Below are 21,593 nucleotides of genomic sequence, written 5' to 3'. Positions count from 1 at the left end.
TTTCCCAAACAAAAAAACGATTTTTGTTACAAAATAGTAGACTTTTCAACCCGAAAATATTAAATTTCAACAAAAAAGTTAATTTTCAACCAAATAATTAAATTTTTAGTTAAACAAATATTTATCGCAAAAAAAGGAAAGTTTGAACGAAGTCGTACAATTTTCAACCAGAGATGAATTTTCTACCAAAATTATAAATCTTCAAACTAAAAAATTAATAGATAAAAAAAGTTCAACTTTTAACCAAGGAGTTGAATTTTCAAACTGAAAAAAGAAATTACAAACAAAAAAATTTAATTTTTAATATAAACATTAAAATTTAATTAAAAAGACGAATTTTGAACAAAGTACCTTAATCCTCAACTGATACAGATATAAAGGTTCAACCCAAACAGTTCAATTTGAATAAAAAAAAAAAATTTTCTACCAGAAAAGACGCATTTTTAACAAAATACATCAATAATTTATAGTTGGATTTTCAAATAAGAAAATTAAGTTTCTACCAAAAAGAGGAATTTTCAACCACCTAGTTGCATTTTTATTCTAAAATTTAACCAACAAGGGAATAGTTAAATTTTCATTAAAAAAAAATGAATTTAGAAAAGAAAATTTTCAAAATGAATTTAAAAAACCAAATTTTCCACACAACAGTTAAATTTTCGAAAAAATAGTTCAATTTTTTACTAACTTGTCGAATTTTCAAACAAAAGACTAAGTTTCCACAAACCAGTTAAATTTTCTACCTAAAAATATGAATTTTAAACAAAAAAAATTAATTTTCTACCAAATCTTTGAATTTTATACCAAATTGTTCAATTTCAAGCCAAAAATACGAATTTACTACAAAACAGTTGAACTTTCAACCCCAAAATATGAATTTTCACCAAAAAGGTACATTTTCCATCAAAAGGTTAAATTTTCCGTGAAAAATAACTTTTTACTCCAAATTAGAGAAGTTTCAACAAAGTGGATCAATTTTCTACCAAAGAGATGAATTTTCTATCAAAATTATAATTCTTCAAACAAAAAATCTTCAACCTCTGAAGATGAATTATCAAAGAAAAAGTTTTTATTTTGAACGGAAACAATTGAATCTAACAGCAACAAAAATTCAAGAAAGCATTTGAATTCTTGAATAAATCAGATCAATTTTCAACCAGACAGTTCTATTTTTAACGAACAAAAAAAAAGATTTTCTAACAAAAAAGACAGATTTGTAAGAAAATGCAAAAATACTTAACAAAATAGTTAAAGGTTCAATAAAGAAAATTAATGTTCTGCCAAAAAGAGGAACTTTCAACCAAATAGCTGAATTTTTATCATAAAAAAAAACACTTTTTAACCAAAAATGGAATTTTTACATTTTCGTTACAAAAAATATCAATTAGAAATGCAAGTTTTCCACAAAACAGTTCAATTTTCTACCAAATTGTTTAATTTTCTACCCACTTGTCGAATTTTTAAACAAAGCACGAATTTTCCACAGACCACTTGAATTTTCATTCTGAAAATATGAATTTTCAACAACAAAAAATGAATTTTCCACCAAATAGTTCAATTTTCTACCAACTTGTTAAATTTTCTAGCCAAAAAGGCGAATTTTCTACAAAAAAGTTTAAATTTCCACCAAAAAATATGAATTTTCAATAAAAATGGTAATTTTGAACAAAATAGTTAAGTTTTCAGTTGAAAAAAAATGTACCCCAAAGTAGGGAATTTTCAACAAAGCAGTTAAATTTTTAAGCAGAGATGAATTTTCTATCCAAATTATGATTCTTCAACCAAAAATTTTCATACTGAAAATATTAATTTTCAAGAAAAATTTGAATTTTCTACCAAATAGTTAAATTTCTTAACAAATTGTTTAATTTTTTAGCCAAAAAAGGAGAATTTTCTACAAAAAAGTTGAACTTTCAAGTCGAAAATATGATTTTTTAACAAAAAAAGGTAATTTTCAACAAAATAGTTAAGTTTTCAGTTGAAAACAAAAATTTACCCCAAAATAGGGAAGTTTTAACAAAGTAGTTCAATTTTCAGTCAGAGATGAATTTCTATTGAAATTATGAATCTTCAACCAACAAATTTTCAACCTAAAATGAAGAATTAAAAAAATGATTTCAAATAGAAATAATTAAATTTAATAAAAAAACTAAACATTCAACAACGTACTTTAATTCTCGACTAAAAGAGATCAATTTTGAACCAAAAACTTCTATTTTTCTACCAAAATAAATTAATTTTCAACAAAATGCATAAATATTTAACTAAGTACTTGAATTTTCAAAAAAAAACAAAAAAAAAACAGGATTTTCAACCAAAACGTTGAATTTTTATTATAAAATACCACTTTTTAACCAAAAAAATGCATGTGCTTTATGTTTTTTATGAATGTGAACACTATTTAAAAATTTAAATAAGGTGGAATTTATCGCCTTATTATATGCAATTTAAAAAATAATGTAATCGTTAGGGAAACCCTCACCCCATTTAAAATACTTTCGTTGAATAAAATTCGCAATGACCCCTTCCGGAAAATTTTCTGGATCCGCCTTTGAAAATTATCCGAGCGCTACTTTTTTTTAAATGATACTTACTAGTGTAAGTCACAGAAGGCACTCCCCAGTCGTTACTTAACAACAAAGCTGGAATTTCAAGATCATTAAAAGAAGCTTCTTTCTTGATTTCGCCAAGTTCTCTTTCATCAAAGAGGCTCATGTACCTTGCATTGTTAAGTATTCTGGTTGCCAGTGAATCGATCTCCCCGGTTAGAATAAGATACAAAAGGTAGTGAGCGATTCGCTTTTTGTCAATTTCAGATATGGATCCCAAGACACTATCAATAGCCTGACAAGAAATTGGAATAAAAGTAAAAAAATAGTTAAGAAAATATTGTCTAAAATACATCACTTCAAGTTACACCCATTTATGCAGAAATATATTGTAGACAAAGAACACTGATTATATTTCTCCTGAAGACAATATTTTCTACATAAAATCTTTTCTAGACAAAATATCTTCTACGCATAATTAAATAGTAATTATTTTGTTCTGTAAATATTCTCAAAACATTGTACACAAGACTGTTATATCTAATATTTTTTCGACATAAAATATATTTTCATCAAAATATTATAACCCGTAATAATGATTTTTTTATTTAATAAATTAATTTCAAGAGGAAAATTAAAAACATTTTAAACAACATAAGAAAAATATCTTAAAATATTCTAGGCTCTTTTTTTAATTTTAAAATCTTTTCAAATATTCTATTACATTTAATTTTACAAATTAAAAATCTTTTTAAATTTTCATAGAAATCAAAATGCTTAAAAATTTTTTTCTTTCGAGATCTTGAAAAATCTACATAAAAAAAATTGTAAATATTTACAAGTTTTGAATTATTTTTTGATCGTTTCAAAATTTATAAATATCTCCTAAACTTACTCGAATTTCTTATAACATTTTGTAAAATTTTGCTTCAAAATCATCCACATTCTTTTCCGAAATTTTGGGAAATGTTTTGGAATCTTTGTGAATTTTCTCTTAGAATTAATGTTTTAAAATAAAAAAATCATTTTAAATTTTCAGATAAATTTTAAGGAAATCTTCAATAATCTGCAATCAAAAAAATTTGAAATTTTTACAAGTTTTAATCTAGGCTTGGACACTTTGAAAACATCTAAATATCTTTTAAATTGGCTCGAATTTTATTTATTTTTTCTTAAAATTATACAAAATTAAAAAGATTACCTTATTTTTTAATTTGAAAAATTAATTTTAAGATAATATTTTTAAATTTTTCAACACATTTAAAAACATTTCCAAAAATTTCAATAAAGAATCCGACAAATTATAAGGCAATTTTTTAATTATGTAGAATTTTTTTAAATTGTACGGAAAATACGAATCATTAAAAAAATATTTATAATGTTTAGAAATTTTAAAAAGATTCAAAAATAATTTTAATCTTAAAAAGATTGTATAAATTCATTATCTTCCATAAAAAACACATTTAAAATTATGAAAACCTAAACCTTTATTTGGAGTCGCACTGTTTATATTAAAAAAAAAATTATATTCATATTTGTGTGTAGAAGTTTGTAATTTTATAATAAGAACTATGAAAACTACAAATATAGCTTTTGCAAATTTTCCTTATTTTTTGGTATAAATTCGTAATTTTCTACAAAAACCAATTCAAAATTATAAAAAACTAAACCTTTGTTCCCAGACTGTAATTTTCTAAAAACAAAATAGGAAAAACTATATAAAATTATAAATCTCTCCACGCAATTATTAATAAATATGAATATAAAAATAAGGTTTAGTTTTTCAAAATGGTTACTAGGTTTGAAAAAAAAGTTTGATACAAGATAAAAATTGCGAATAAATTTTTTTAACAGTTTTTGAACATATATATTTGAATTAAAATGGTTTTCTGAAATCTGAGAACAAGGAAATAATAAGTATTATCAATTTGTTGTAATCATTTCAAATATTATATCTAAAAATTAATATTTAAAAATAAAAATCATGTTAAATTTTCCTAGGGAATTTTTTGTTCTAACTTTCAAAAACGTACATTTTTTCGAGATATTCAAATTAAACCTTTTCGTTGAATAACTTTCAAATTTACAAATACTCTAAATATCCTTTAAAATTATTCGAATTTTTCCTAACATTTTTTAAAGATGAAAAATTATTTTAACATCTTCTAGGCTCTTTTTAAAGCTTTTTTCAATTATTTTCAATTTTTAAAACATTCTTTTAAAATTACTTTTTTAAATTAAAAAATCATTTAAAATTTTCCTAGAAGTCTAGAGAAAATGTTTTTATTTTCATGAAACTTTTCAAAATTCTTCAAAAGGTTCTTTTTCAAAATCTTCAAAAAAATGGGAAATCTTTACAATTTTTCAATTATTTTTTTATCTTTGCAAAATTGCTAAATATATCTAATATCTTAAACTTACTCAAATTTATTTCTAACATTATGTAATCTTGCGAAATTTTCTTAGAAATCTGTTACATTCTTTTTTAAAATTTTAAGAAATTTTTTGAAAAACTTTTTCAATTTTATCTTAGAACCGATAAAAAAAATATTTGACATTTTTTCATGAATATTGAGAAAGTTTTGATATTTTTTTGAAACCTTCCAAAATTCTTCAAAAACCGTGTCTTAAAAAATTCAAAAATCTAAATTTTGTTTCAAATCTTCTCAAAATTCAAATTATTTTCTAACCTTTTAAAAATATTTTAAAAGTTTTTTCGAAATATTCAAATTAAACCTTTTTGTACTTTCAAATTTCTAAATATTCTAAATATCCATTAAAATTATTCGAATTTTTCCTGAAATTGTTTAAAGATCAAAAATTATCTTAACATCTTCTAGGCTATTTTTAAAGCCTTTTTCAATTCTTTTAAATTTTCTAAACATTCTTTTAAAATAACTTTTTCAAATTAAAAAATCGTTTTAAATTTTCCTGGAAGTCTAGAGAAAATGTTTTTATTTTCTTAAAACTTTTCGAATTTCTTAAAAGGGTTCTTTTTCAAAATCTTTAAAAATATACCTTAAAAAAATGTGAACTCTTTACAATTTTTCAATTATTTTTTAATCTTTTCAAAATTGCTTTCATAATTCTTTAAAAAACGTCTTTAAAATTTAAAAATCTAGATTTTGTTTAAAATGTTCTCAAAATCCAAATTATTTTCGAATCTTTTAAAACAATTTTTAAAGTTTTCTCCCATAATTTCATTTTTATTATCTCTTTTAAAAACAGAATTATTTCCAAATCTTACGAAATACCTCCTACAAAAAATTAAATTTTAATAGAAATTCATAAAAGTTTTAGTAAAAATGCATACTATTTTTTTTTAACTAGAAAATATTAAGGAAAAACCTCGCCAATATTATTCTAAAAAATTTTTAATTCTGAAATTATATACATATTATTTTTATTAGTAGAAAAAGTCAATTCATACCAATTTGTAGTTTTAAAACTCGCCACGAAGTACTAAAATAATGATTGAGACTTTGAAGTAGATGTGTATAATAAAAAAATCCACTCATTTTTTCAAAATTTTATGATTTTCCCCTGATTTTAGTGTTTAATAATTTAATATTCTTACCGAGAATAAAACGTCGAGTCCTCTTAATCCAGCAGCCTTGATATCAGTCACATAATCACCGAGAATCACTTCATTTTCCAAAATCTTTCGAACCAAATTAAGACACTGGATTTGCAATAAAAGATCGCGAGCCACAATGATTTTCCTGTTGATCATCCCCCCTCGAACATCCAGCTCTAAGTTGTCCCTGTAAACTTGAGGAATTTCCCGGGCTATATTGTCGGCTTGAAGGATTTGAATTATATTCTAGAAAAAAACATTTAAATTCCAATTATATGTTGACCATTAAAAACAGTCCAAGAAAATGGTTTATTGGGTCTTTTATTTACCGTATATTGATCTTTAATTGAAGCAAGCAGTTGCAGAGTGAGACTTGGTTTGAGACCTTCGACTGGAACTTGGCAAGCGAGACAACAACCTTCCAAATATTCCTTTCGAACTCTGCAGTAGAGCAATTTATCTGGCGTTTCCAATTTTCGGAAGAATTCATTTGCTTGGGATATGTGATGTTTCGCATTTTGATATTCCTCTCGCAGAATGTAAAAGATTGCCAGGTCATAGTGCAGCTTGAATATTATTATTCTCAATTAATTCATGAGATTTAAACAATATATATCCACAGAGTCTAGTAACCAGGAAACCCGGGAAATAGCCAGAAAATTTTATTTGGAAAATAATTCGTAATAAGGCGATAGATGCAGGTAACAAAAAAAATTACCCATACAGACAGTAAAATTTCTGGGAAAATTCTAAATTATTTGCTTAATTTTAAAGGATGATTTAATTACTTAATTAATTTTAAATTTTGAAGATTTAAAAATATATTTTGAAATAGAATCTGAAAGACGTTAAGATCATTTTTTTAATTTTGCAGGATTAAATTTTTTTTAGTTAAACCGAAGTATTTCAAAAGGTCTTTGGCATTTTTGAAAAGATTCGGAAATATTTAAATCTTAAGTTTACAAAATATTTCAAACAAAATGTAGATTTTTTTAAATTAAACTTTTTTAAAATAAATTTTGAAAGATTCCTGCAGATTTTAAGGGATTTTTTTTTCATTGTGTATTTTTCTTTTAATTTTTGGAAAAAAAAGAATAATGTTAAAACATGTTTAGAAAATTTATAAGTTTATGTAGATTCTTTTTTTTTTAATTTAAGGAAAAATTAGAATCATTTAAAATTTGAAAAAGAAATTTGTAACAGCTGGATTTTTGAAAATTCCAAGAAAAAAATAATTTAAAAGCGCTTCAAGAATTTTAAAATGCTTCAAGAGAATAAAAAATTTTCTTAAGATTTATGGAATTTTTTTGTTTTTTAATTTTCATTAAAAGAATTCATTTTAAGAAAATGTTAAAAAAATTAAAATATTTCCTAAAATCTCAAAAAAGAATCCGGAAGATTTTAAGGCAATTTTTTTAATTATGCAGATTTCTTTTAATTATAAAAAAAAATCATTAAAATAAATATTTTGAAGATTCAGAAATTTATGCAGATTTTCTTTTAATTGTAGGAAAAATTCGAATCATTTAAAAGATATTTAGAAGGTTTAGAAGTTTTAAAAAGATTTTTTAAAAATGTTATTTGAAAAGATTTTTAAAAAAATGGAAAACTAAATGTAGATTACTGAAGATTTAAAAACAAAAGTTAGAAGCGTTTTAAGAACTTTTAAAGGTTTCAAGTGAATAAAAAAACTTTATTAAAGGATAATTGAAAAGTGTGCATTTTTTAAAGTTTATTTTCAAATGTTCGGATTTTGAAATATTTAAAAATAATAAAAAAATTTCTTAAGATTACTGGGAAAATTTTTAAACACTTTTTAGCTTCAAAAATAATGTTAAGAGAATGTTTAAAAACATTTCCAAAATTATCAAAAAAGAATCCGCAAGATTATAAGGCAATTTTTTTATTCGTGTATAATTTTTTTCCTAATTTTATGAAAAAATACGAATAGTTTTAAAACATATTTAGAAGATTTAGAAGTTTGTGTAGAATTTGTATTAAATTTTCGGAATAATTCAAATCATTTCTAAGATTTAGAAGTTTTAAAAAGATTCAAGAATAATTTTAAACAATTTCAAAGTATTTAAAGCAAAATGTGGATTTTTGACAATTTCGAACCAAATTATAGAACCATTTTCCGGTCAATTATAAAGCAATTTTTTTTAATTTTAGGAAAAATACGAATTAATTTACAAGATATTTAGAAGGTTTAGAAGTTTATACAGAATTTGTATTAAATTTGAGGAAAAATTCGAATCATTTAAAATATTTGGAAGGATTAGAAGTTTTACAAAGATTTAAAAATAATTTTAATTTAGACATTTAAGTTTTTGAAGATTTCGAAAAAAATGTAGAAGCTTTTAAAGAATTTTAAAAGGTGCTAATAAAATTAAAAAATTCTATTATGACTTATTTAAAAATTTCGAAATATTTACAAAATTGAGAAGAAAAAGAATCTGGAAGAATTTAGGACCATTTTTCAATTGTGCAGAATTTTTATTAATTTTGGGAAAATGCGATTTATTTAAAATATATTAGAAGGATTAGAAGTTTTATAAATAATCAAAAATAATTTGAAAAGAGTAAACATTTAAAAACATTTTTTAACAAAATGTGGATTTTTAAAGATTTTCGGTCAAAATTCAGAAGCGTGTCAATAATTTGGAAATGTTCAAGAGAATAAACAAATTTTCTTTAAATTAATGGGAAACTTTTTAGAGATATTTTATTTTGAAAAATGAAAAGAAGATTGAAAATGATTTCAAAGCATTTAAAATGACATCCTGCAAATTCGAATAATAATATATAATATTTTTTAAAAAATCCAAAAAATCGAGCAAGTCAAGGTGATATTTAGAATTTTTAAAGTAATTAATGAATAACTTAAAACTTGTAAAAATTAGAAACTTTTTTCAAGGAAATGTAGATTTTTTAAATTTTGAACAAAAAATGTAGATACAGTTTTCAATTTCGTCAGTCTTAGCGATTAATTATTGAAGTTATTACAAAAAAAGATTATAAAAACTATTTATCTTATTACTAAGTGAATTTTACATTAACTAGATTAGAAACACATGTAATTAAAATATTAAACAAAGATGTTTTTTTTAAACAACAACTGTCATGTTAACCAAATATGCGCATATTTACTTGAAATAATAAATTATAAAAAATATTTTGTTTAAATATCACATATTTACAACTTGGAAATAACCGAGAACAGCAATTTATTTTTAATTGTTCATGAGAAAAATTATTTATAAACATAACTAGTACCTGACACTTGAATTCTTCGGCTGTGATGCTGATCATATTTTCCCAATTCTGTTTTATTTCTGTACTATCTTCGGTCAGCATTTGAAACGTGTCTAAAGTCAATACTTTCGGTTTTAAATCTTCCAATTGAAGAACAGCATTTAGAGTGTTCAAACTATTCATAACATTTCCTTCTAATTTTCTTATTATTTCATCAGTTAACCCGGGAGGAATGTACGTTGGATCCTGAATTCCTGGACTAATATTTCATAAAAAGATTAGTTTTTTCTACCTTTTTTTCTTATAAAAAGGCTTTTTTAAATATTAGAACTTGAAGTTGAAACAGGAAAACAAGAAATGTGAACTTTGTGATATTTGAAAATAAATCAAGAATATTACAAAATATCTATTCCCTTACATGTGAGGAAATTGTTGTTTCGCTTGCCTACTGTTCAAAGCTCTATAAGTAATTGCTCTTAAATGCCATCTGTGATAAAGGACAATTGTGAACAAAAGTTGTTCCGACATATTGTTTAAGGGATAATCAGGAACTCCAGGAATTTCAACGATTGCATCCGTAGTAATAAAAAATAAATCTTGAAGTAAATTTACTTGAATAGGTAGAGGTAATTTTTTCTCTATAATATCCAAATCCCATCTAAGAAAAGCTGCTATTTTCAATGAGAGAATTTTCAGAGCGAGATTTTTGTGCGACCAATTGGGAGGTAAATTTCCAATCGCATCGTTGGATTCGCTTTCGATTATTTTTACTTCAGTATCCTTCTGTTCATTGTTTATTGTCATAAATTTGATAATTAAATCCGTCGGTGAAGGATCTGAAAGATTATTACAGTTTTACTAGTTTCAATTTTAATTTTCAATCAGTAAAAGTAGACAAAAGACGCTAAAGTGTAAATTAAATATTCCAATTATAAAAATTAAATGCATAATTACTGATAGTAACTGCAATTGAAAACATTTGGATTTCGAATTTAAACGTTCAACATTTTGTCGATTCAAACCTAAGTTTTTCACAATTATACAATTTTCAATTAAAATCCCTTAAAGTCAAATAATGGTAAAATATAAAAGTTTAAAATTGAAATAACTGCATTTTAACAAACTTCAAAATTATTTGTTTTTTATTTAAATAATTAAAAATTGTATAAAATTATAATTATAATTTAAACGCTTAATATTTTGACGTTTCAAATCTAAATTTTTCAAAATTATGCAATTTTCAATTAAAATCGTTTACTGATAAATAATTGTATAATAAAAAATGTTAAAATTATAAATAATTTCATGTCAATCAAATTTAAAACTCTTTAGTTTTAACAGAAATAATTATGGTTTGACAAATTTTTGATTTAGAATTTAAACATTCAACATTTTGTCGTTTCAAATTTAAATAGTTCAAAATTGTACAATTTAAAAATAAAATCCTTCCGGTATACCTAAATAATTGTAAAGTAGAAAAGGTTGAGACTGAAATAATAGCATGATAATAAAATTCTAAACAGTTTGGTTTTATTAAAAACAATTTCAAATTATATACATTTGGATTTAGAACTAAAGCGTTTAATATTTTTCCGTTTTTAATTTAAATTGTATAATTTTAAATTAAAATCGTTCAGATATAATTTCATGATAAAAAAAACTTGTTTTATAATTTACATAAATTGTTCAGAATTGAATAATGTCCATTGGAAAGTCTTTAATCAAATAAAATAAAATATTTGTAATCTAACTTTTTCAAAATTATACAATTTTCAATGAAAATCAATCAATTTTAAGTTTTGAATTTGTACCAGTAAAAGGGTTTCTTACTGACTTTTTGCTTTGTAACAATATAAGTTTGCATTTTTTCGACTCGAAACTTAGACGTTTATAATTGCAAAATAATTTTTAACGAAAATTTTTTGTTCTGTTCTGTGAAAAAATTCAGATTTTTGGAAACATCAAATTAAAACGCTTTAAAATTTGAAGTCACTGGTCTGTCGTTACTGTGTACTGTTAAAATTGTTAGGAAGTCAAAAAAAAGTGAAAAAATTTTAAGCATTTGAAAACCTATATTGCCTTAAATTTTTTCATCTTAAATTGAAGAAAAATACTTTATTTTGCTTCAAATTTTTAAAGTCATCAAAATGACGATTTAGTATTTAAAAATATGTAAATTAATGCTATAAAATTTGGATACTGTAAGGTGTTCGGATATATACTTTTAGAAGTCTATAAAAAATGTTAGAAGATCGGAAGTTTAATTTTTCTGTTCGTCAAATTCCTATTAAAGTTAAGTTCTTTTAACAGAAAGTGTAATAGTTGATAATTTAACTAAAAATACAAATTTTCAATCGAAAAATATGACCTGTTAATTAAAATTTTTAAGTTTTTAACAAGATCATTACATTTTTAACAAAAGAGATGAATTTTAAACCAAGGAGAATAAATTTCTACAAAAAGACGATTTTGAAATAAAACATACGAATTTTCAACGAACCAGTTAAATTTTCTACTAGAAAATGGAAATTTTAAATAAAAAATGAAATACTTTAGTTTCAAATAAACAGCATTTTTCAAGCAAAGAAGAAAACGAATTTTCAACCAAAAAAATGAATGTTCAACTAAAATTATGAATCCTCAACCTAAAAAATGAATATTTAACAAAGTAATTAACTTTCAACCAAGTAGTTTAATATTTAAAAAAATTAATTTTCAACCAGTTTTATTTTTCACCAAAAAAGATTAAATATCTCCCCAAACCAAAGAGATGAATTTTCATTAAAAGTGTTGAATTTTGTACAAAAGAGTTGACTTTTCAAACCGAAAATATGAATTTTCATCAAAAAAGTTAACTTTCAACGAAATAGTGGAATTTTAAACTCAAAATGACGTATGAGATTTAAAAAAAAAAGTTAACTTACCACCAAATAGTTGAATTTTCTACCAAAATAGATGAAAAAACCAAATAGATGAATTTTCAATGAAGATTGACTTTCTAACAAAAAGATGACTTTGCAACAAAACAGATCAATTTTCAACTAAAAAATAGCAGTTTTCAACCAAAACTGAGACAGTTTACTTCTCCGTTTACAAAATTAATTTTTAGGTAAAGGAAAAAAAGAATTTTCAACTAAAATTAATCTTCAAACAAAAAATGAACTTTTAAGAAAGTAGTTGGTTTTTCAACATAGTAGTTCAATTTTTAACAAAAAATAATGAATTCTCAAGAAAAAATTTGATAGCTGGTATTTTAAACAACAAAAAATATTCATATTTTAAATCAAAATCATTTGCAGAAAATTCAACAATTTTATTTCTTTCTTGATTGAAAAAATATTTTTTGATTGAAGATTCAAGCTAATTGAAAATTCATCTATTTGGGCAAAAAAATTATCGTTTTCGAGTAAAATATAATTGTTTGGTTAAAAATTAATCTGTTTTGTTTCTGGTTTCGACTGATTTTGATTTAAAATAAAAATATTTTTTGGTTGAAATACCAACTATCACATATTTTTCGTTGAGAATTTTCAACAAAATTTCGACCATTGAATTTTCGAAGGCAGAATTAAATTTAATAATAATAAATAATATTAATAATTTGTTGTTGACAATTTATATTTTTAGTTAAAAATTAATTTTTGTTTGAAAATTTATATTTACGAATTAAAAAGTCAACTTTTTGCAGAAAATTCAACATTATTTCTCTCCCTTGACTGAAAATTCAACACTGTTATTTAAAATTTACATTTTTGGGTCAAAATTTAATCTTTTTCCAGTAAAATACAATTGTTTGGTTGGTAATTAATCTGCTTTGGCTTAGAATTCAACAGATTTTGATTTTAAATTAAAATACTTTTTTGTTGAAATACGAACTATCACATTTTTTCGTTGAGAATGTTCAACCAAATTTTAACAATACAGTTTTCAACAGCAGAATTAGGTTTAATATTAATAAATAATGTTAAATATGTGCAATATTATTGTTTTGACGTCATAAAAGTATACGCAAGATAAATATTTATACATTTAAGTGTACACTCTTATTGAATTTTTGCAACAGCCGGAAATTTTCGTTAAAAATAGAGCTTGAAATTGAGGCTATTTGTACCGAAATTTCGATACAAATAACCAGACTTTCACGGTAAGTGGAGACACTGTCATAAATAAATAATTTTTAATTTATTAAAGCGACGTTTTATAGTTTTACAATAAAATACATAAAAGCTTAAAAATAGGTTAGGATCAGCAATTAGTTTAAAGCGTTTAAAGAGTTCAAATATTAACAAATCCATCAACACTGCTATGGATAAATAATAATAATATATTAATATTCTTTAAAAAAAACTTTAATTCCCTAATTTATAAGAGTTTCTGTTTAAAAATGACTTTGTTTATACCAAAAGGATGTTGGAATCAACTTACCTGGTGAAGGTTTGGAAACGTGCTTTTCTAATAAAGAAGGATTTAAAAGAAACTCGAACCACAAAATCGTATCAGGAGAAATTGGGACAGTTCCCGGTCTCAAGAGGTCCACATCCATTATTTAAAAAAAAATGATATAAACCGAAAAATACAGAAATATTTTTTCCTGATGTTTCCAAATATTTTCATTTCTTTTAGGTTATGTTTATTTAGCGAAATTGTAACAGACGACGCTCAAGAAGCATTTTGATTGGTTCGTTTTTTTTGACAGATGACAGTGCCGGGAAAGTGTCAAAAATCAAAGTTTGATCGATATGAGAGTCTAAAATTAGGAATTTATTATTTATAAAACTCTTTAATTGAAAAATGGTGAACCTAACAGCCGCTTACGTTGAAAAGAAATGTTCTCAAACTCAATCAAATAAATCACTCACAAAGGAAATTCATAAGGATCATGTGAGGAAAATCACACATTTGTTTATGAATAATAAATTCATCAGTACTATTGTAAGTTTTATGTTTTATGAATAACTAAATTTTTATATTTTTTGAGTTAATATGTAATTTGATATAACAATAAATATAAATTTTACTTTACTTTCTTATTTATTTTGTTATAAAAATGTATATATACATTTTTATATTATATATGGTTACAGTTCAACTCACTTATCAAGAATTCAGTTTTTTCGTTGAAGATTCATAATTTGAATACTTCGACACTCACTAACATCAACTAATTCATAATTTTAGTTGAAATTTCTTTAAAATTTAACTATTTGGGTTGTAAATGTAACTGTGAAGCTGAAAGTTTGATTATGTTGTTGAAAATCAATTTATTGAACTGCAAATTTGAATATTCTATTCTTTGTTGAAAATTGTTTCTTTTTGGTAGATAATTAAACTATTTTGGTTCAAAATAACTTTTTTGATGAACATTCTTATCCTTTACTTGAACGTTCTACTATTTGGTTTTAAATTTAATTGTTTTATTCAAATTTTTGTGTGTGTTGAAAATCAATTTTCTGAACTGCAAATTTAAATATTCCATTCTTCCTTGAAAATTGATTGTTTTTAGTGGAAAATTCAACTATTTTGTTAAAAATGAAAATTTTTGCTAAAAATTCATCCCTTCTACTTGAAGGTTCAAGTATTTGGTTGTAAATGCAACTTTTTAATTGGAAATTTAATTATTTTAATTAAATTTTAATAGTTGTTGATATTGAAAATCAGTTTTTTCACTACAAATTCAAATTTAAATGCAACTGTTTGATTAAAAATTTAATTATTTTGTTCACAATTTTTTTTTTAAATTAATACTTTTAATAAAAAGTCGTTCCTTTTGCTTAAAGTTCAACTATTTGGTTGTAAATGTAACTACTTAATATATTTTTCGTAATATAAGTATTAGGTTAAAAATTTAATGATTTTCTTTTAAATTCGTTTTTTTGGTTGAATATCAATTTTTTGAAGAGCAAATTTATATATTCCATTTTTTGTTCAAAATTGATCTTAATATTTTTGGGTTTAAACTTCATCACTTTTGTAAAAAATTGGTTTTCGTAAAAAAAAAATGCAACTCATTTGTTAAAAATTTGACTTTTTGTGATGAAAATTCTATTACTTCAAAAATAATCCTCATAATAAATAATATTAGTATTGATATATTTATAATAAAAAAGTCAAATTTGATTCTTAATGAATAATATATATCATAATTTAAAATTAAATAATATATTAACCCGAAAGTGTATATTATTGTTAATATAATACATAAATACATAAAATAATAAATAAATTTATTTAAATATAAATTTAATCTTATTTCATGTAATAAATCTTTTGAATAAAATCCTGATAAAAATGGAATTTCGGTAGAAAATTCGTCTCTTTGGTGCAAAATTAATTTTGGTTGAAATATGACATTTTTGTTTTGAAATATCAGCTACAGTTTTGTGTGATTTTTGATTTAAATATTTTAGTTATTTATTGAAGATTTTTCTTCTTAGGTTGAAAATTGAACTATTTTGTTTCAAATTTAAATATTTGTTTGATAATTAATATAGTTGTTAAAAATTTAACCGTTTGGTTAAAAATGCAAATATTTAGTTGAAAATTCGTTCCTTTTACTTAAAGAAAGAACTGTTTGTTTGAAATTTAATTTTTTCACTCAACTATTTGGTTGTAACTTTAATTATTTTGTTGTAAATTCTTTTTTTTAATTAAATTTTGTTAGGAAAATTTTCATATTTAATTTTCGGTTAAAAAACTATCGTTTTCAGTTGAGAATTCAACTATTAGTTCAGAATAACTTTTTTTTTATTTATATTTTCGAATTGAAATTTTAACATTTTTGTAAAATATTAGTCTTTCTGGCTTAAAAAACCAACTGATTTTTTGAACATTTTTCTTTTTGTGTTGAAAATTGGATTTTTTGGTAAAAAATTCAAATATTTGGTTGAAAATTAACTTTTTTGTTAAAAATGCATATTTTTTCCTGTAAATAATTTTAATTTATTCCATTTAAAACGCATTTAATTAGAAATAATGATTTAATTTCTTTGAATTTTACACATTACAATTTTTTTAATTTGTATCTAAAAATATTCAATTTTTAACGTTTTGAAACTGTCCTATTCCTATTTTCGAAATATAGATCTGAAATTGTTCAATTTCATATGGAACCTTTTCAATTTAAAAAAATCTTTTTTTATACAAAATGCGTTAAATTTGAAATTATTCAATATTGCTTCAAAAATGCTTAAAAATTATTATTTAAAAATTTGTGTAATAATGGATTTGTAAGTTGTTTAAATTTTTTATGTTAGAAAATACAAATTTACTGCATGTATTGCTAGTTAAGTAAATAATTAAATTAATTTTCAGGGAAATTTGTCCACCTGTTCAAATCTAAAAGTAATCTATCTTCAAAATAATTGTATTACGAGAATAGAAAACTTGCATTTTGCAACGGAATTGACCCATTTGTATCTACAGCACAACAATTTGACGAAAATCGAAAATCTAGATTCGCTTACGAATCTTGTTAAACTTTATTTGGGTTATAATAATATCAGTATTGTGGAAGGTTTGGAAAATTTAAAATTTTTGAAAGAATTACACATCGAGAAACAAAGATTGGATCCAGGAGAATCTTTATGTTTTGACCCAAGAAGTTTAATTACGCTATCGGTAGGATATTATAATTAAATGCATTAATTTAATCATTTTATAATCTTTAAATTAATTTTTTATCTGTCAAGAATTTTATTCTTTCAATTATTAAAAATGTATTGATTTTCTATTATTTAAACAGAATCGCTGAAGAAATGAATAAAAAGAATTTCTCAGTTTAATAAAAAACTTTTGCTAGAAGATGTTTTTATATTTTGAATGAATAAATATTGAAAAATTTTAATTTTTTTCTGGCCAAATTGAAACATTTGATCCATTATTTAATATGTTTGCCCTTGGTTTTCACAGAAATGCCTTGAAGTATTAAATGTAACTGGCAATAGAATTTCATCTTTAGAAGAAATAAGACATTTAAAAAAACTGGAAATACTTGAAGCTAAAAATAATTTGATGAAAAGCATTGAAGACGTAACAGAATCTGTTAGGAGTCTCCCCTTTTTACGACAATTGTCCCTAGAAGGAAATCCAGTAACAAAAACTTACAGATACCGAGAAAACCTGATAGCAAATCACGATTATTTAGGTAATCATTATTCATTCCTATTTTAAATTTAAAATAACATTGAGTCATTAGCTGTGAAAAAATCTTCTCTAGCTCCGCTGGGATGCGAACCCAGTTCTAGAGATTGCCCTGGGTTCGAATCCCAGCGTATCTAGAAAAGGTCTTTTTGCGCAGATAAAAGCTATAACCATTTTGGTTTAGACTAGTACATTAAAAAACGTTATTCCAGCGAAAAAAGTTAACTTTTCTACTTATTCTGAAATTTATTTTTTACAGCAAATCTGGATGGAAAACAAATTACAGAGAATTGTAGAAATTTCATGAAGAAATTTAAATTAGAAAAGTTGTTACAACAAACTAGAAAAAAACCTGAGCTGTCTCTAAGCGAGGATATAACAAGTAGGTTTAAAAAATGTAATTCCTTATAAAAAATGACAAAAACCTAATTAATATAGTTTTTTTCCTTTAAAAATGCAAGATTTCTTTATTTTGCAAATATAAACATTTAATTTTTTCTCAGACTCTTTGAATCTTCCACCTGCATTTAAGAGATCAATTTCAAGAGCAGTATTTCAACACGTTGGTCCAAAATTTCCGATATCAGTCACATCCGCAAATGGAGAAATTCAATCACAATTTCCCCCCTGGAAGACAAGTATAAATTCAAATTTTTAAATCAAAAGCACAACTAGTTAAATTGTAAATTTCACATGCTATAAACTTATTAAATTATGAACTTTTTGTGAAAAAAGTAGAATCTAGCAATTAAATTTCGACTACAGATTGGCAAATGTTTTCATTCAGATAAAAAAAAATAAAATAAAAAAAGCCCTGGAAGGATCAATTTTCAATAGAAAATTTAATTATCAACCAAGAATGAGTATTTTTAAACCAAACAGTATAATTTCCAATGACAACAAATATCATCTGCAGACAAAAAATTTGCATTTACAACCGAACAGCTGAATCTTAGAGCCAAAGGTGAATTTAAAAAAAAAACATTTTAATTTTTTACCCGAATTTTCAACCAAATGGTTGAACTTTCAACCAAAGGAAACACATTTTTAACCAAATACTTGAATTATTTAACAAAAATAAATAAACCAAAAACAGTTGCATTTTTAATCAGGTAGTTGAATCTTCGAGCCAAAAAGAAGAATTTTTTAAAAGACAGTTTATTTTCAACTAAGAAAGATGAATCATCAAGATGAACATTCGATTTAAAAACACGAATTAATTAACCACAAGAAAAATTAATTTTCGACGAAAAATATTAATTTTGACAAAATAGTTGAATTATCAACTAAATAAATAAATTTTCAACAAAATAATCGGATTTTTAACCAAGTAGTTGCATTTTCAACTTAAAACGACAAAATTTAAATAAAAAAGATCAATTTTTAACAAAAAAATGAAATAGTTGAAATTTCAACCAACAAAATTAATTTTCTACCAAAAAACCCGAATTTTTAATAAAATAGTTGAATTTTCAACCAAATAGATTACTTTTCAACAGAATTCATGAATCTTCAACAAAAAAATTTTATTTTCAGCAAAAAAGTTCATCAAGTTGATTTTTTATTGAAAAACAACAATTTTCATAAAAACTTTTAACTTAGAAGTTGAATTTTTAATAAAAAAGATTAATGTTCTAATAAAAACACGAACTTACAATAAAAAAAGTTGAATTTTCAACCAAGAATGATACATTTTTAAACTAAAACGGAATAGTTAAATTAGCAGTTAAAAAATTAATTTCCATGGAAAAAAAGCAATTTTCAATAAAATACCAGTAAATGAATTTTTTAAAAAGTACTTCATTTTTCAATTTGGTAATTCAATTTTCGAAGAAAATATATACTTTTGAGCCAAATAGTAAAATTTTGTAACAAAGGATTGCTTTAGAAAGGGGTTTTAATGAACAGCGTATTGATGGTATATTTTTTTGTAAATCGTTTTTGATTGCGATTTAAAAAAGAAACGTGTTGTATAAACTTGGTTTTTAGATTCTTGCTTTTTATTGAAATTTCCAAGAAACGCGTAGTTAAATTTGAATGTTGGGCGTAAAGAATTTAATTTTCGATTTATTCTGAATTTAGTTTGTTAAAATTTATATTTGTTAAATTTAAAAATTACTAATCTTACAGCTGAATCTGTGAAAGGATCTAAAGGCAATCACACGATGCCTCGACCATTTTGGAGAAGCATATCAAAAGTGAAGAAACAAATCAATATCCCACGACCTCGTCAAGGCAGTGTCACATTTCCAAAAATTTTAAATCAAGATCAATCGAATATTAAGCAACGCAACTTGGAGAGAATGGACTAATTTTTTTAAGAACCTAAGATCATAAATGCATACTTTAAACAATAACTAACAATAAAAGATCATTTTAATTTAATATAATTTTTTCGATGATTTTAAAAAATGTTAACAAAAATTAATTAAATTAATAAATTGATAATTAATTAAATTAACAGTAATTATTAATTTATAATTAATTAAATCATTATTAATGATTTAATTATGAATAATTTTTCAAGGAAATTTCAACCAAAAAGAAGAATTAATCAACAAGGAGATTAAATATTCGTCCATTAAGTTCAAATTTTCAATCGAATACAGGAATTTTAAACCAAATATTTCAATGTTCACTTTAAGAAGATAAATTTTGAACCAACAATAGGAGAATTAAATTTTCAGTTAAAACATGAAATTTTCAACCCCAAAAAATAAATTTTCTACCAAAAAAGGTAAAGTTTTCAGAAAATATATAACTTTTGAATAAAAATAAATAAATTTACATACCAAAACTAGAATTGTTCAATTTACAGTTAGATAAGTAAAATTTTAACAACAAAAAACGAGTTTTCAGCGAAATAAATAAATTTTCAACCGGAAATCTAAATTTTTAATCAAAACTGTAATAAAAACTTCAATTAAGAAAAGTAATTTTCAACAAAAGAGAAACGAATTTTCAGCCAAAGAAATTAATGTTTAATTAGTCATGAATTTTCAATCAGAAATATGAATTTTTGACCAAATAGTGGAATTTGCAACCAAAGAGATGAATTTTCTATAAAAAATGTATTCTTAACAAAAAATAGAATAGTTAAATTTTCTACAAAACAAAACATTTTTTAACGAAAAAGGTTATATGTCCATCGAAAAAGCTAAGCCCCCCCCCCCCCCCCCCAAATAGAATGATTAAAGTAAATTTTCACCTAAAACAGATAAATTTTCAACCAAAAATAAAATAATTAAATTTTCAGAAAAAATCCTTATTTTCAATTAGTGTAAAGTCCATTTTCAACAAAATAGTGTTATTTTCAACCAAGAGGATTAAAATTCTATGAAAAAGATATATTTTCTACAAAGAATGGAACGTTTACATTTTCAGTAAAAAAATTAATTCTAAATAAGGAAAAACTAATTTTAAACCAGATATTTGAATTTTTAAAGGAATTTTTAACCAAAAAGAGGAGATAATCTCTAAGAACCTGTAATATTCTCCCAAAAATTTAAATTTTAAATCAAATACAGGAATTTGAAACCAAATATTTTAATTTTCAACTTAAGAAGCTAAATTTGGAGCCAGTCATGTACGAGTTAAATTTTCAGTTAAAACAATTTGATTTTTAGCTAGAAAACATAATTTTGAACGAAATTATTAAATTTTCAATAAAAAGAAAGTTTGTCAATGAAAATGATGAGTCAAAAATATAAATGAATTTTTAACAAAGTAGTTTCACTGTCAACTAAGTAGTTGAATTTTCAACGAAAAACTTTATGTTTGATATTTTAACTAAAAAATGTTTTACTTTTATACCAAAATTAGTTTAATTCTAACAAAAAAGATGAATTTGTAACAAAATAGTTTGAATCCTCAACCAAATAATTACGATTTTTAATCATAATATTAAAATTAACTTCAACTTCAGTTTTTTGAAAATTCCCTCACTCTATATGACGCTTTCCCTGAAATTTCCTGACTGTCGGGAATTACCTGATCGCTAGCAACTCTGTAATTTTAAGAAGTAGATGTTTATTTCACTCTAGAATATTTTTGTAAAAATCAGGATGGCCGCT

General features: G+C 23.3%; 2 protein-coding genes across 4 annotated transcripts in view; one reads left to right on the top strand and one right to left on the bottom strand.

Moving 5' to 3' along the window:
* The window catches only part of LOC117178117 (integrator complex subunit 8), a 36,158-nt gene extending 22,178 nt beyond the window's left edge, over nucleotides 1–13,980 (bottom strand). The window contains exons 1-6 of the mRNA XM_033369370.1: nucleotides 13,807–13,980; nucleotides 9,800–10,217; nucleotides 9,403–9,640; nucleotides 6,456–6,692; nucleotides 6,127–6,372; nucleotides 2,595–2,844 (exon numbers count right to left, since the gene is read on the bottom strand). Of these exons, the coding sequence (XP_033225261.1) occupies nucleotides 2,595–2,844; nucleotides 6,127–6,372; nucleotides 6,456–6,692; nucleotides 9,403–9,640; nucleotides 9,800–10,217; nucleotides 13,807–13,924 (1,507 nt within the window). The 5' untranslated portion in view covers nucleotides 13,925–13,980. The remainder of the gene's footprint in view (nucleotides 1–2,594; nucleotides 2,845–6,126; nucleotides 6,373–6,455; nucleotides 6,693–9,402; nucleotides 9,641–9,799; nucleotides 10,218–13,806) is intronic.
* The window catches only part of LOC117178120 (protein phosphatase 1 regulatory subunit 42-like), a 47,458-nt gene extending 27,589 nt beyond the window's left edge, over nucleotides 1–19,869 (top strand). The window contains exons 2-8 of one of the 3 annotated variants that reach the window (XR_004467800.1): nucleotides 14,078–14,313; nucleotides 16,693–16,998; nucleotides 17,290–17,524; nucleotides 17,780–17,902; nucleotides 18,024–18,158; nucleotides 18,259–18,484; nucleotides 19,651–19,766. Coding sequence is in view for 2 of the 3 variants with exons in the window: in XM_033369372.1 (XP_033225263.1) it covers nucleotides 14,173–14,313; nucleotides 16,693–16,998; nucleotides 17,290–17,524; nucleotides 17,780–17,902; nucleotides 18,024–18,158; nucleotides 19,651–19,832 (1,122 nt within the window). In the remaining variant the exon portion in view is untranslated. Of the gene's footprint in view, nucleotides 1–14,077; nucleotides 14,314–16,692; nucleotides 16,999–17,289; nucleotides 17,525–17,779; nucleotides 17,903–18,023; nucleotides 18,159–18,258; nucleotides 18,485–19,650 lie in introns of all 3 variants that reach the window. The other 2 variants (XM_033369372.1, XM_033369373.1) reach the window with 2 other exon arrangements.
* Nucleotides 19,870–21,593: the final 1,724 nt, after the last annotated feature.

This window comes from Belonocnema kinseyi, chromosome 8 (genome assembly GCF_010883055.1).
Source record: "Belonocnema kinseyi isolate 2016_QV_RU_SX_M_011 chromosome 8, B_treatae_v1, whole genome shotgun sequence".
Classification (NCBI taxonomy): domain Eukaryota; kingdom Metazoa; phylum Arthropoda; class Insecta; order Hymenoptera; family Cynipidae; genus Belonocnema; species Belonocnema kinseyi.
The sequence above is the reverse complement of the archived record's forward strand: the minus strand, read 5'-3'. Positions and strand labels throughout refer to the sequence as shown.